General features: G+C 36.1%; 1 protein-coding gene across 2 annotated transcripts; it reads left to right on the top strand.

The window, feature by feature from the left end:
- Nucleotides 1-4,462: 4,462 nt before the first annotated feature.
- LOC134753641 (uncharacterized) lies at nt 4,463-13,976 on the top strand. 2 transcript variants are annotated; one of them, XM_063689590.1, is made up of 7 exons: nt 4,463-4,631; nt 5,073-5,622; nt 6,908-7,179; nt 9,193-9,359; nt 10,363-10,464; nt 10,855-10,974; nt 11,980-13,976. In XM_063689590.1, the coding sequence occupies exons 1-7, from the start codon at nt 4,602-4,604 to the stop codon at nt 12,188-12,190; spliced, it is 1,452 nt and encodes a 483-aa protein (XP_063545660.1). In that variant the 5' UTR covers nt 4,463-4,601; the 3' UTR covers nt 12,191-13,976. The 2 variants fall into 2 exon arrangements, with proteins under 2 accessions (XP_063545660.1, XP_063545651.1); XM_063689581.1 differs by having other exon boundaries at nt 4,463-4,683.
- Nucleotides 13,977-14,413: the final 437 nt, after the last annotated feature.

Raw genomic sequence — 14,413 nt, 5'->3', positions numbered from 1 at the left:
TGTCCACAGGAAAGTCGCATCACCTTACTCACACTTAAAAAAGTTTTTGACCCAACTGTACATACAGTACTGGCCAATAATATATCACCTCCATGTTTTTACGGTACAACTTTTTTTATATATTTGTGAGTGACTTCCACCTCACTGCTTTAGGTATTCCTTTGTACGGGCGATGAGAAAAATTGGTCTCATGTAATGGTTTATTCATGGAGGTTTTTTTTAAATGTATTGTCAACTTCATTTTTTTACTAGACGTTTTTTAGTAATATGCTGAGTATCCTATTGTAACTCATAGTATTTCATTGCAGTATTAAAATGACTAGTAAAATATGCAATCTACAAACTAACCTAAGTATATTGTTTACTCTATACAAGCTCATATAAAAACACTCAGAGGTGATATATTATTGGCCGGTACTCTATATGGATGTATATGTTTATAATGCTCACTACCTCTACCTAATGAACCATGACAATGTTGATGCTTCAAAGCTATTTGTTTTAGTGTAAATACGTAAGATAGTAATTTATTTGTAGACTTTTCGAAATATAAATCCATACTTAATATTATAAATGCGAAAGTCTGTCTGTCTGTCTGTGTGTTCCCTCTTCACGCTTAAACCGCTGAATCGATTTAGATGAAATTTGGCATAGAGATAGGTTGAGTCCCTAAAAAGGACATAGGATAGTTTTTATCCCGAAAATCATCCCTTAAGAAAGTAAAAAGCGGGGTGGAATTGAGATAATTAATAAAGTGCCTGCTAATTTGTATGCATAATATGCTCAAATTGAATGTTTGCTATGAGAATTTTTCCAGGCGCTATACTTACTTTAGCTGCTTTTACTAAGTCCACGCAGACGAAGTCGCGGGCAAAAGCTAGTAATAAAATAATTGTAAATTCTCGAAGTGAAAATAGGATTGGGTGATTCCACGAAAAAGTAACGCAAGTCACTATTTCATATTTTAAGTAGATACATAACTTGTAATTAAGCTACATATTGTGACATTTGTGACACCTCTACAGAGAGGCAGCATGTATGTACGACGCAAATCCTGTAAAAATAAATAAATAAATATGAATATGGAATATTTTATGACCCAGGGATAAAAAGTAGGTAGGTTACCTACTTGTCTCTTATCCTTGTAGAGTAAATTAGCACTTAAATTTCATTTATTAAAATGGTGACTAGCGTTACTCCTACCCTGTATTTTGGTATCTGTCCGTAGCGTAGCTTTTAGTATTTTGCTTCTTCAAGTGAAAACTATGGATTTGTAGATAATTAAAAAATAATAATGAGGCTCAGTATTAGTTGTAAGGGTTTCAAGAAAAAATATACAATAAAAATATGTTCAGGTTGGTGTACGTCGAATATGGTAGGTCTATGTCATATGCATAATAAATTGATAAAATTGAGAGCCCCGAGCGTAGCGGGTGGTAAGGTAAGGACTCTATAACCTCTAAGAATTTCGTACTTTGACCAGCCATTTCCTATCTCTATCGCACGCGCATAATTATATTACCTACTGTCCCGCTCGCACAGAGGCTTTAACCGCCGCCATCATCGGCCATCAAAAAGCGGAATCTTGAGCGGCTGCGAGTTTCAACTTCAAGGCATGAGTGGCAGACAAATTTTGCTAAGTAATTAAATTATTTTTTTTTATATAATAATGAATATAGCTCATATGTTAAGTTAACCATGATTTAAACTCAGTGATCTAGAAATAAGTGGTCTTATTGTACTTTATAACAATAATATTTTAATCATACCAGCTCGGAAAAGCTATCTTTATTCTTTAAAACACATTCTGTGTATATTTTGAGACGTTTCTTTACGTTTAACTATTAGAATGGCCTTTTCGCTGATTATTGCAAATGATAAATAATTAACAATATTAATTTGGATTACATAAGTAATGTTTTATAGCTAGTATTTTCCTCGCATTGTGTGGTGAACAATATTACGTTTCATTCAGCAGCAAAATTTGTTTAACCCTCGTGCCTTGTACCCTCGCAACGCTTAAGAGTCCCCGGCAAGCTCGGCCGAATTGCACCTTCCCATACAAACGTAGTTGTTCCGCTCTCATTTTAAAACTACGTGTTGGATTGTAATGAAACTTTGCACATACAATGACATGAGGTATATCTAGGTCTGAAATTTGTTTATATAGCTTCATTTTATAAAACAAACGAATTAGAGCAAAAACAAGTTTTGTATGAAAAACTTAAATTTGCTGTATTTTTTTAACTATGGTATCTGAAGCTACATAAACTATTAATTACAGACATAGATATGCCTTATCCTATTGTAAGTACAAAGTTTCAGAGCAATCTAGCTAGTCGTTTTAAAATGAGAGCGGAACCGGAACTACGTTTGTATGGAGAACGGAGAACCGAGCTTGGCGGAGACCCTTATCTTTTCATTTTTTTGGGACCTTGCGCTTGCTTGGGTCTCAATATATTAACACGAGGAGTTAAATAAAACTATTTTACCCCTTGAACAACTAGTAGGTAACTGTTTATAGACACTTGTTAAAAAATCGTAGTATGACTGTACCTATACTTACCAACCTAGTATATAGTTGATTCTTTATTTCAATAAATTATGTATTAATAAAAGTTTACAATCCCTTGCTGAATGTATATGACCGAATTTTTATTTATACCCCAAAGCCTAACTAATCTTTCTAATATCTAATTTATCTTAATCATACCTATTCTCTTTATTAATTTATCATCTTACAAATTATCTTTTCTTAAAAGTCACCTTAGGTTTTTTACAATATGGATATAAAAGTAAAAAATATAAAAACACATACAAAACAATACAAAAAACATATAAACACATTATAAAAAATGTAACTCAGGGTGCCATCGGCAGCGGGGCAGGGCCAGGGCTGCCGGTGCCGCCGGTGGTCAGGGCCGCAGAGAGGAACCGGCGGACTATCCGCGCCGTGTCCAAGGTCACCGCCTCGCCTTCTGCATCTGACCCTTGATCCAACCGCCTAGCGAGTCTCTCGAGATGTTGGTCGAGACTTCGCTATCAAACCGTTCGCTGAAAGTGCTGAACTGACTATCGGGACAATGATCGTCGAATCAACATCCCACATAATGGCGGTTATCTCGCAAACCAAATCTAGGTACTTACTGGACTTATTGTCCTGCTCGGCTTATTATTAACATTTTTAACTTGTAATACGGCGTAGAAAACCGAAAATCAAAATACCATACTTTCACTCATTAAAGGTCTGTCCAGACGGGAATAATTTTTCGCCAATCTAATTAAATTGGCTGATCAAATCAGGTGGTGGACTAGCCTTACGTTAGTGGGTATCCAGACAGGACTATTTTTCGCACAATCTGACTCTAAACTCTGGAATTGTGTCTACACGTGATGAGATTAACAATCAAATTGGCAATTTGATTATCCCGTCTGGAAGAACCTTTAGAATGTGACAACACAACATATCGACATAATAACTCGGTGGATACCTAGAGTTGTTTCCATCGATAAATCGGGCAGAATTGTATTCCAATAAATTCTTTTGGATTATAAGAACACGTTAAACTACCTTTAGTGGACCTCAAAAGCTCCCTCCACACTCGTGCGCGAATCGCGGCTTCGCGCTGCGATGTATAGTTTCAGAATGTATAATTTGTCAAAGGACTGTCTCATTTCTAAAGGGCCCTCCTCACTCGTGCGCGAATCGCGGCGCTAAGCCGCGAACGCGAGTGTGGAGTCTAGTTTGCTAATCAGCGAAATCGACTCCACACTCAAGTTCGCGGCTTTGCGCCGCGTAGTCTGGAGCGGGCTAGTAGACCTAGCATTACATAGATGTGCTATACGCGTGCGCCCTTGAGGGACAGAACATACGCAATGCGATAAAATTAAAAACACGTTTTAACATTCCTGACACCATACCAAAAACAATCTACGTAATTTGGTCGGGTCCGTTTTTACCCACCATAACAACGGTGGGCAACAAAAAACGTCTACGTCACTTAGGACTTTTTAGAAATAGGCAGAAAGGAAAAGTGAGACTATGACGAGGACAAACAATAATAGCGCTTTCTCTGCTACTCCTACTGAAATCGGTCAAATGGTCCTTTCCTCTCTATATATTGTATTTACCTCTATGTCTCACTCTAAAGCGCGGGGCGGGTAGTGGGTATTATATTATTTTCTTTGCGCTAAAGCAGCTAACACATTAGCAAGAAAGAGATTGCTTTCTAGCTCTTACTTATGGGTGCGTCTCACAAAGACCTTGGTTCGGTGCGGTAATGTGTTAGCTGCTTAGCTTACCGCGTTATTCATCAATCTGTATATTGCATTTTGTTGTGCCACTGCCACTAAACCTAAACGGTCTGTTGGTCTCTCTGTAGAGCCCTTATCGCAACGACAAATCGAAGCCATATTGTTATATGTGTAGATCCCCTGAAAAAAAAAAGTCAGGCCGCCATCTTAGATTTTATAGGAAAAACCATAGGAAAACATTTATTTTATTTAAACATTCGCATTGCATTTTCAGACTTCAGTTCTTCATTTAAGTTTCTTCAATCTTTCAAGACAGTGGTAAAGAGCATATAGTAACGTATGCGAAAATGGGAAAGCCCGAACCTGCGCGCAAATGTGTTAGTTAACGTTTTTCATGGTGTAACATTTCAGAACTTTAGTTTTGGTAATGTAGGTAAAATTTACGTTTAAGCATGGTGTGTCGCTTCGGGAAGGATCATCTAACTAAACATACCTATTCAACTAACATTACATTTTATTTAACATGTATACAGGTTTTATGTTTGCAAACACAACGTGTCATCTGTGGCTTGTTACCTGCGATAAGAGGGTCTTGTTTTTTGTCGTCTTTCTCACGTGCGGTGCTTTTGGGTGTTTAACAATACTTAAATAAATGGTTGCATAACATCTGGTGTCAATAGATTTCTTTGTTTTTGGCTTTACTTGTATATTGCACTGCAAATGGTTGGTTGTTTCACGTTGTCAGCGTAACATCGAAGTTCTGTGTATAAAGTGTGTTCTGTGTATAATAGTAATGTGAAGATATTTGTGCATTTCAGAGCTCGACGACGACGTCGAAACCTTCAAATTCAAACTTACGCGCATGCTCTTCCACTAGAATGAGTTCTAGAAAACAAGTCAATGTGGCCAAAAGAAAATGGTCCAAGAAAAATAAAAAAATAAAACAGCTGTTTGAACATCTTCGCGAGAGCCACTCAGTTATAGATCTAGACGAGACTAATAACACTGGAAATAGGAAGCGGAAATCAAGTTTGGTTGACTTGAGTGAAACTGTCAAGGTGAAGGTCAAAAAGGTGGATCACAACTCAAGTGTTATTGTCATACACGACAATGATCATTTGCCTAATGCAACTCCACAGAAAAAGCCAAGTCCACTTCATTGCTCTACACCTCTTGGCGGGAGACAGAGCACAAATTTTATAGATTTAAATGTGTCTGAAATTAAAAATGCGACAAACAACAATGATTTATTAGAACACTTTAATCGTGAAATATCAAATTTAGCATCAGACTTAAAAAGTGGGATCCCTGTCAACAAACAGTATATAACAGTAGACCTCACCGGAGAGGTGCAGGGTACAAGTAAAGGTACGCAGATATATACATATTTCCAAAGTTTAAACATTATATTCTAAGAAATTTGTCTTTTTTATTTGTTGCTTTCTGCACCATTTAATATAAAATCTTAAATAATATTAATCTTAAGTAATAAATTTACATTCAGAATATTCTGAGTCCCACCAACAAGTTAGGTATGAGCAATTTTAATATTGTATGACATTTCACTACGACATAATGTGTGGGATTGAGTTTTTAGAAATACAGACTACTTAATTGTGAAAGCATGTTAACAAAAAACTGGCCAAGTGCGAGTCTGACTAGCGCACCGAGGGTTCCGTACTTTTTAGTATTTGTTGTTATAGCGGCAAAAGAAATGCATCATCTGTGAAAATTTCAACTGTCTAGCTATCACGTTTCAAGAGATACAGCCTGGTGACAGACAGGCGGACTGCGGAGTCTTAGTAATAGGGTCCCGTTTTTACCCTTTGGGTACAGAACCCTAAAAACCACAAGACTTTGTTTTTCAACCAATGGTATAATTCCATAAATACAAAATTTGTACCTCATTGGCTAAATAACTACATGACCTTTTATTTACATTATTTTAAGATCTGAATAAATAATAAATAAATATTATAGGACATTCTTACACAGATTGACTGAGTCCCACGGGAAGCCCAAGGAGGCTTGTGTTATGGGTACTCAGACAATGATATATATAATATATAAATACTTAAATACATAGAAAACACCCAAGACTCAGGAACAAATATCTGTGCTCATCACACAAATAAATGCCCTTACCGGGATTCGAACCCAGGACCATTGGCCTCTCAGGCCCTCTCTACCCACTAGGCCAGACCGGTCGTCAGTGAATGGAGATTAGGACTTGACTATATCCTAAAATAAAATAAAATCTTAAAATATATGTATCAAATTCATATAATAATTATCTGTAGAATAATGAAAAGCTCTAATAAATAATAATAATAAATAAATAAATAATATCCTGAAATATTTACTATGCTTAATCAGATGTACATGGATCAATCAATATTCCTTAATATGTGATGATTTGACATCAACTAAATTACCTAGAACTACAGTTTCATATTTGTAAAAATTTTACCATTTGTAATTCAATACTGCATTGTTTTTTGGTCAACATAAATGGGATATGCTTCCCAAATGTTAACTTGGCCTGACCACTAGATGTGTGTCTTACTCTTAGTTTTGTAGAAAATTATTATGTATTTATTTCTTGTAGTTAAAAGTCTTAATTGGAAATATGCCTTTTTTTCTCCTTTTATAGATGTAATCAATGTCAATGATAGTGACTGCATATTAGTATCGTCAAATACATCCGTGAGCTCGAGTAGGGACTCGCAACTAACAGTAATAGAGAGACCCCAAAGTACAATATCCGAGGAGCGAACTATTCGTAGGGTCGCTAAAGGTTTGAACGGCTTGATAGCCAACCTGGACACTTCGTCCCAGGGCAAACTCCTAAAGATGATAACGCAGAACATTTTCAGCGGCTGTAATGTAGCTTTGGGTTTGAAAAATAACCTTGATAATGATAGGGTAAGTGAAAAAAGTATAGTTCTCAATGAAAATATATTTTTCAAGTATGTTTCTAGAATTATTTATTAAATTTGTGTATTTTATGTATATATTTTATCTAACTCTCTATTTTATATTACTTATATTATTATGTGTATGTATGATATATAAAACTAAACCACAAAATTAAATGACATAGTTTTTTTATTACCTTTCTTTTGTAATCTATAACACACAAGTTATTAATATGAGTGTATATTATATTATCTTTGCATGTCATAATTTATATATGTATTTATTTGTGCTGTTGCGAGCTGATATTTTTTTACCTTGTGTTGTTATTTATGAATGACTAAGTAAATCTAATTAATTATAATAACTGAAGCAAATGTAAAGGAGTGAACTCATTAAGCCATCATAACTTGAGATTAGGTAGCCAATCCATTTCAAAAGAGGATAAAATTTTGAAAATAAATAATATAACCAAAGACCTATGTAACTCCGTATAAGATGAATAAAGTCTAAGGATAAAACATGCCTCGGAAATCAAGTAAAATTAATTCTATGACAGCTGGCGCTTACATCTTTGGCCTATTCTCGGCTAGATGGCGTTGAAGGTTTCATTTCTTATTTAACAATTTTAACACATATCAGTGAAAGAACATGGGTCAAAATCATATAAAAATAATAAATACAAATAACAGTCATTTATCCATATGTATATAATTTTTTTGGTATTTTACACATTTTAATTTTTAGTTTTAATTGTGTGTCGATAGATGGCAGTAAATTTACTGTGACTACAAAATTTACTATGACAGTAACCCTCTATCAGTATATTCTCTTTGATATAACTAAATAAACAAACGGAAACAAACCAATTATTTCGTGCACCAGTTTCAAAAGGAAGTATTACCACCTACCACTAAAAATAAGAAAAAAAAAACATTTGGCCTGCATGTTCCTTAAATATATGGTATCAAAGATAGATATAAATATTAAATAAATAAATAAATAAATAAATATTATAGGACATTCTTACACAGATTGACTAAGTCCCACGGTAAGCTCAAGGAGGCTTGTGTTATGGGTACTCAGACAACGATATACATAATATATAAATACTTAAATACATAGAAAACACCCATGACTCAGGAACAAATATCTGTGCTCATCACACAAATAAATGCCCTTACCGGGATTCGAACCCAGGACCATCGGCTTCACAGGCAGGGTCACTACCCACTAGGCCAGACCGGTCGTCAAAGATATAACTCCGTAATAGATGGATACAGTCTAAGGAAAAAACGTGCCTCGAAAATTACGAAAAATTTGATTCTCGATCAGATGGCGCCACTACCTTTGGCCTACTCTCGTATAGAGGGCGTTGACGGTTTCGTTTGTTATTTAACAATTTTAACGCATATCAGTGAAAGGACATGGGTCAAATCATATAAAAGTAATTAATGCAAATAAAAAAAAAACATTTATCCATATTTAAATAAATTTGATCGTGTTTTTATAAATCTTCATTTTTAGTTTTGAAGTGTGTCGATAGATGGCAGTGAATTTACTATGGTTACAAAATTTACTATGACAGTACCGCTCTATCCTATTATATCCTCTTTGATGGTATATAACAAATATGTGTATGTCAAAAGCGCTCGAATGATTTGGCTAGTCTAATAGATATCTAATAAATATCTTGATATTATTTATTGGAAAGTTCATTCATCAGAGCAGAGCTGGTTCACCATTGTATTTTATTTATGATAGCACTAAAATTACTTAAATCGAAACCCTTCTAAACCTTGCTTATGCTGCAAGACTGTCACTTATCTTTAGGAGTAAATAAATAAATGAATATTATAGGACCTTCCTAGAATAAATACAAAGAAAATTTGAACAGGATTGCTGCCATAGTATGAACTAATAATAAATTAACTAGTAATGTATTTCTTGTGATAATTTCTTTGTTCAACCCAGCATTAAAAAAAAATGTAAAAGGCTTATATTTGTCACAAAATACTCCAGGTACCCCGCATAGCAGAGACGCCCGAAGATGTATACATCAAAGAGATGTTCAAGGGTGACCGGCCCTCTAACAGCAGTGTTGGCAGCAACATTTATAACCCGGAGAAACATGTAAAGAGGACTGGTCCTAGAACCATAGTCATAGATGGCAGTAATGTAGCAATGGAGTAAGTATAAATTGAAATGTTTGTCTTTAAAGCCCATCACAGACGGAGCGATAATATATCGGCAGATGCCGTATCTGTCGGTATATTTTACATACTATTTGACAGAGTCTACACACGCAGCTGTAATATATATTTTGGTGTCTGCCGATATCTTATAGCCTTGCGAAATAGAAAGCGCCATCGTAAAACTTATCGGAATAACCTTACTGTCATCGTGCACGTATGTGGCCAACATTAGCGGTCAAAGTATTATGTATATTAATTAGTCGTAACCGCACATCTGAGAGCTAAACAATGAAGAAAACAAATAGTAAAAAAAGTTTTCAAATATGTCCTACGAACATTGTCATCAAAAGTAGATTGTACAACAAGGGCATAAAGCGATCCATCTTTATACGAGGCAATTTGTATGGCAGATGCAGGACTTTATTTCTAAGTCAATAAGGGTCTTAATAGAAAAACATAATAAGTAACTTTATGTCGTCTACGCACGACTTAAAGTTGAACTTTACGAGCATGAGAAGTAAAAAGAAATTTTATTATGCATGCAAGCAGTGCGACGCTTTTGATGGCCTTTCTTTTTAATTTTATCAAAAGCCGAGTTTTTGCCATGAGGATGTTTCATGACAAAAATTATTTGTAGAGGAGGTAAATCATAAAACTTAAATACACGATTAAGGGCCTGTTTCACAATGTCCAAGTAAAGTATTGGATAGCTAATTAACAAATAAATTAACTGCCAGATAAAATTTCCTACAAAAAAAGCACTTTATCCAGCAGATAAAGCTCATTTGGAGATTGTGAAACGCCAACGATGCCTTTATTCGTCAGATAAGTGGCAAGTAGCTTATTCAGGACTTTACTTGGACATTGTGAAACAGGCCCTAAGTCCCGTTTTACAATTTAAGAATAAAAATTATTAGTGTCAGACTATTTGAGACTATAACTCAGTGGAGAAATACTTTATTAAAATGTAGTCTAATATTAGGCGTATATTTTACAGGCACGGCAGAGGCAGAGAATTCTCAGTAAAGGGCTTGAAGATCTGTATAGATTACTTTGTGAACCGGGGCCACGAGGTCAGGGCGTTCGTGCCGAGGTTTAGGTAAGCCACATCATTACTTTGCTCCGGTACAAGATTTGATAGCACTTTTGTATATTATACTTTTTCTACGAGTTCATTCTAATGGCCTTATTTTTTAAACGCATGTCAAGTCTAACAAGTCCTTGATAATCGTTTGCCCTTATTTGTCCTTTTGGCGTTTGTGATTGCTAGAAAGGGACATTATTTAACAAAGGTTTGCCAAGTTTTATGAATAAGGGAGTAAATTACAGCCCTAAGCGGGTAGAGGTTTTGTTCTATTGCTTGGTTTTATTCTTGATATCCTGTCCGCGTCAACATTGATTGGTCAACTTTATTATAGTTCGTTGAGGTATTGAATAATTGTATTTAACTGATATTAATAGTAAAAGTTCTCTATTGTATTTGTTTTAGATGTAAATTTGGCAAGAGTACCGATCCTCGACTACTGGATGCGATGGAGCGGAGCGGCCTTGTTGTTTACACGCCGTCGCGCGAGGTGCAGGGCAAGACGATCGCTTCCTACGACGACAGGTATAATATACGTACATAACAGCACAGTTGAAGTTATTATAGCAACTGTATACGATGGATCATACGTAGGTAGTATCGTATGAGTACCAAACCCTCTGCTACCAGATGCGATGTATAATAGCAAAGAGGATATAATAGGATAGAGCGGTACTGTCATGGTAAATTTTGTAGCCACAGTAAATTCACTGCCATCTATCGACACAATTAAAACTAAAAATGAAGATGTATAAAAATACCATAAAATGTATTTTGGTATATGGATAAATGATTTTTTTTATTTGCATTTATTATTTTTGACCCACTGATATGCGTTAAAATTGTTAAATAACAAATGAAACCGTCAACGCCATCTATCCGAGTTTAGGCCGAAGGTAGTGGCGCCATCTGATCGAGAATCAAATTTACTTTATTTTCGTGGCACCTTTTTTCCTCAGACTGTATTCATCTATTATGGAGTTATATCTATCTTTGATAGAGTACACTCGGTATGGCGGGGCATTTTGCGCGGATTAAATCGTCCTCGATGATCTGCGCTGCGCTCCGCCGGTTTGCGCAGGCCTCTAATGGGCATCTGCTCCGCCTTGTAGTATTTACCAAAGATAGATATAACTCCGTAATAGATGGATACAGTCTAAGGAAAAAACGTGCCTCGAAAATCAAGAAAATTTGATTCTCGTTCAGAGGGCGCTACTAGTTTTGGCCTACACTCGTATAGATGGCGTTGACGGTTTCGTTTGTTATTTAACAATTTTAACGCATATCAGTGAAAGAACATGGGTCAAAATCATAAAAATAATTAATGCAAATAAAAAAATCATTTATCTATATTTAAATACATTCTATCGTATTTTTATAAATCTTCATTTTTAGTTTTAAAGTGTGTCGACAGATGGCAGTGAATTTACTGGGGTTACAAAATTTACTATGACAGTACCGCTCTAGTATAAGTTACTCTATGTTATGTATTGTTTAGTAAGCCATTATTATACATGCATGCACATGCAGGTACATAGTGCAGTACGCGGCGGCGGTGGACGGCGTGATCGTGTCGGGCGACAACTACCGCGACGTGGCGCGCGAGCACCCGCGCTGGCGCGCCACCATCGAGCGCAGGCTGCTGCCCTTCACGTGGGTGCAGGACATCATCATGTTCCCCAGGGACCCGCTGGGGAGGAACGGACCCGCTCTAGAACACTTCCTCAGGCACGACAGCTAGCTGGCTAATACGACCCGGTAGCTTCCTTATTCATCTATACTATGAATTTTCTCAAATGATTTTTACGCCTGAGACCCTAATCTGTTAGCGACAATGTCCTTTAAAAAGCACCTATATGGTGGTGGTTTTAAGGTTCAAGTCTATGTACATCTAGCATGTTTTGGTAATGTAGGACGATCGACCGCCTCGATGTAGGCGAGCGCTCATATTATTACATAGATTTGAACCTTAAAACCGATAAGATACGGTAGCTTTTTAAACGACGTTGTCGCTTTGACCCGCGCTCGAAACGGGAGATGACCGCTCGCACAAAAGAAATGATGGCTTTTGTTTAACAGATTAGGGTCTTGGGCGTAAAAAATCATTTGTGAAAATTCATACTATAAGGCTAGGTTCACACAGCCTTAATTTTTCCCGCAGGTATACCGTATACGGAATTTTATCGAATACCGTAGTGACAGCAAAATCTAGACTAGCCGACTTTTCGAGAGCTAGACGGCTTTCCCGCATTTATGCGAGCGTCAACGCTGTGAAAACGACTTTGAACGTTTCCTTACAAATTTTACTGTCACTCCGGTAGTCGATAAAATCCCGTATACGGTATACGGGAGAAATTAACGCCGTGTGAACCTAGCCTGAGGTCTCACGTTGGATGCGGGGCCGTACGCCGCTCAAATGTCAGCGGAACATCACTAGGTATATATATGTAGTCATAATTAATACATAGTGGCGGCGAAATATTAGCGAGACATCGCTAGGTATATATCTACGCACAGCATCAAATAGATTAATAGAATAGTAGCGGCCAAAGTGGCCAAATACATCGTAACATACTCGTTAACATAGAAATAAGTGTTCCGATATGTTTGACCACTTTGGCCGTCACTATTTATTTCGTGCTGACTGGAAAATTGCATGGACACTTTATAAATGAATTCATTGACAATGTGTCCATGCAATTTTGCAGCTTACTGTAAATAAAGTAGCGGCGTCCGGATCGGCATCAATGTGACACCCGCATATTCCCGTCCGCCTTGTCTTGTATGAACGACGTCGGGCAGATCAAAACGAAGCTACGTACAAAACCAAAAACCTCGTATACTTTTAAGTCATATAACCGCTGTTTTTATATCCTAAATAATACAATGAAAACTGATCTGTCATTTTAGTATCAAGGATAAAAGAAGAGAATACATAAAATGTTAAAAGATCTTGTGAAGAAATTAGCGTGTCTTGCTCAATATTAAAAATAGCTGATTACACTTCTATCTAATTCTAATATAATGTTAGGGGGCCTCAAACTTTAAAACTATATATTTTTATAATTGGAACCCCAGGATAAAAAGGTGTTTTTTTAAAACGTATCGTATAGAATTTTTTTCTTTATAAGTTTCTTAATTATACAATGTTGAATGTCCAATGATGTTTTATATCAATTTTAAAATTTCATAATTTAACCCCTTGAAGCCCAAAATTTACATCTTAGTCCCACGAACGAGACTATAGCAAACGCGGTTTCATACAAATGTATGAAAGGTCAAAAGCTCGTGGGACTTGGAGGTTTGTTACTTTGCCAATACTTGGGACTCAAGGGGTTAAACCAAATACCTAGAAAAAAATCCTTGAGTTAAACGGTCATATACGTGACGTATGAATAATACAGGACATAGTTTATCCGAGGCTGAAACGCTACTTTTTGTGTTTTAGCACTGATCAATGTTGAAATATTGTAAACTTTATGGTATTGACATAAGGTTTAGTATTCACTGCCACTGACCTGTGCTAAAGAGTAAAAAGTTAAAGGCCTGTAGTGTCTTGTCTATAAAGTACCAGGCAAAAGATTGATTCGTCTTAAACCGAATATTATTTATTACTAAATATAGCATATACCTATTAAAATTGTGTAAGGTTACCATATGATTTTATATTTGTATCCACTAATGTAATACGTTGATGAGTGAAGATAAAGATATAAACGAGGTTTTTTTTTTTACTGTACTGATAAATGTTCCCGTGTATGAGCGCTCTGATCTTAGAATTAGATAATCTTTTATACTGATAGTAGTAGGATCGGTAGGACGTATACATGGCAAATCTGGGTGTACTTACGTTGTTCGGAACATTGTACGGAGTCTGCCGATAAGGCAACAACGAGGCCTCTAATTAAGTACAAGTTAGTATATTTGTATAAAAACACGTAGGTTTTCGCGGGCTGGGCTGGGA

The sequence above is a fragment of the Cydia strobilella genome, chromosome 2 (assembly GCF_947568885.1).
Source record: "Cydia strobilella chromosome 2, ilCydStro3.1, whole genome shotgun sequence".
NCBI lineage: Eukaryota > Metazoa > Arthropoda > Insecta > Lepidoptera > Tortricidae > Cydia > Cydia strobilella.
Note: the sequence above shows the minus strand (reverse complement) of the source record. Positions and strands in the feature narration are given on the sequence as shown.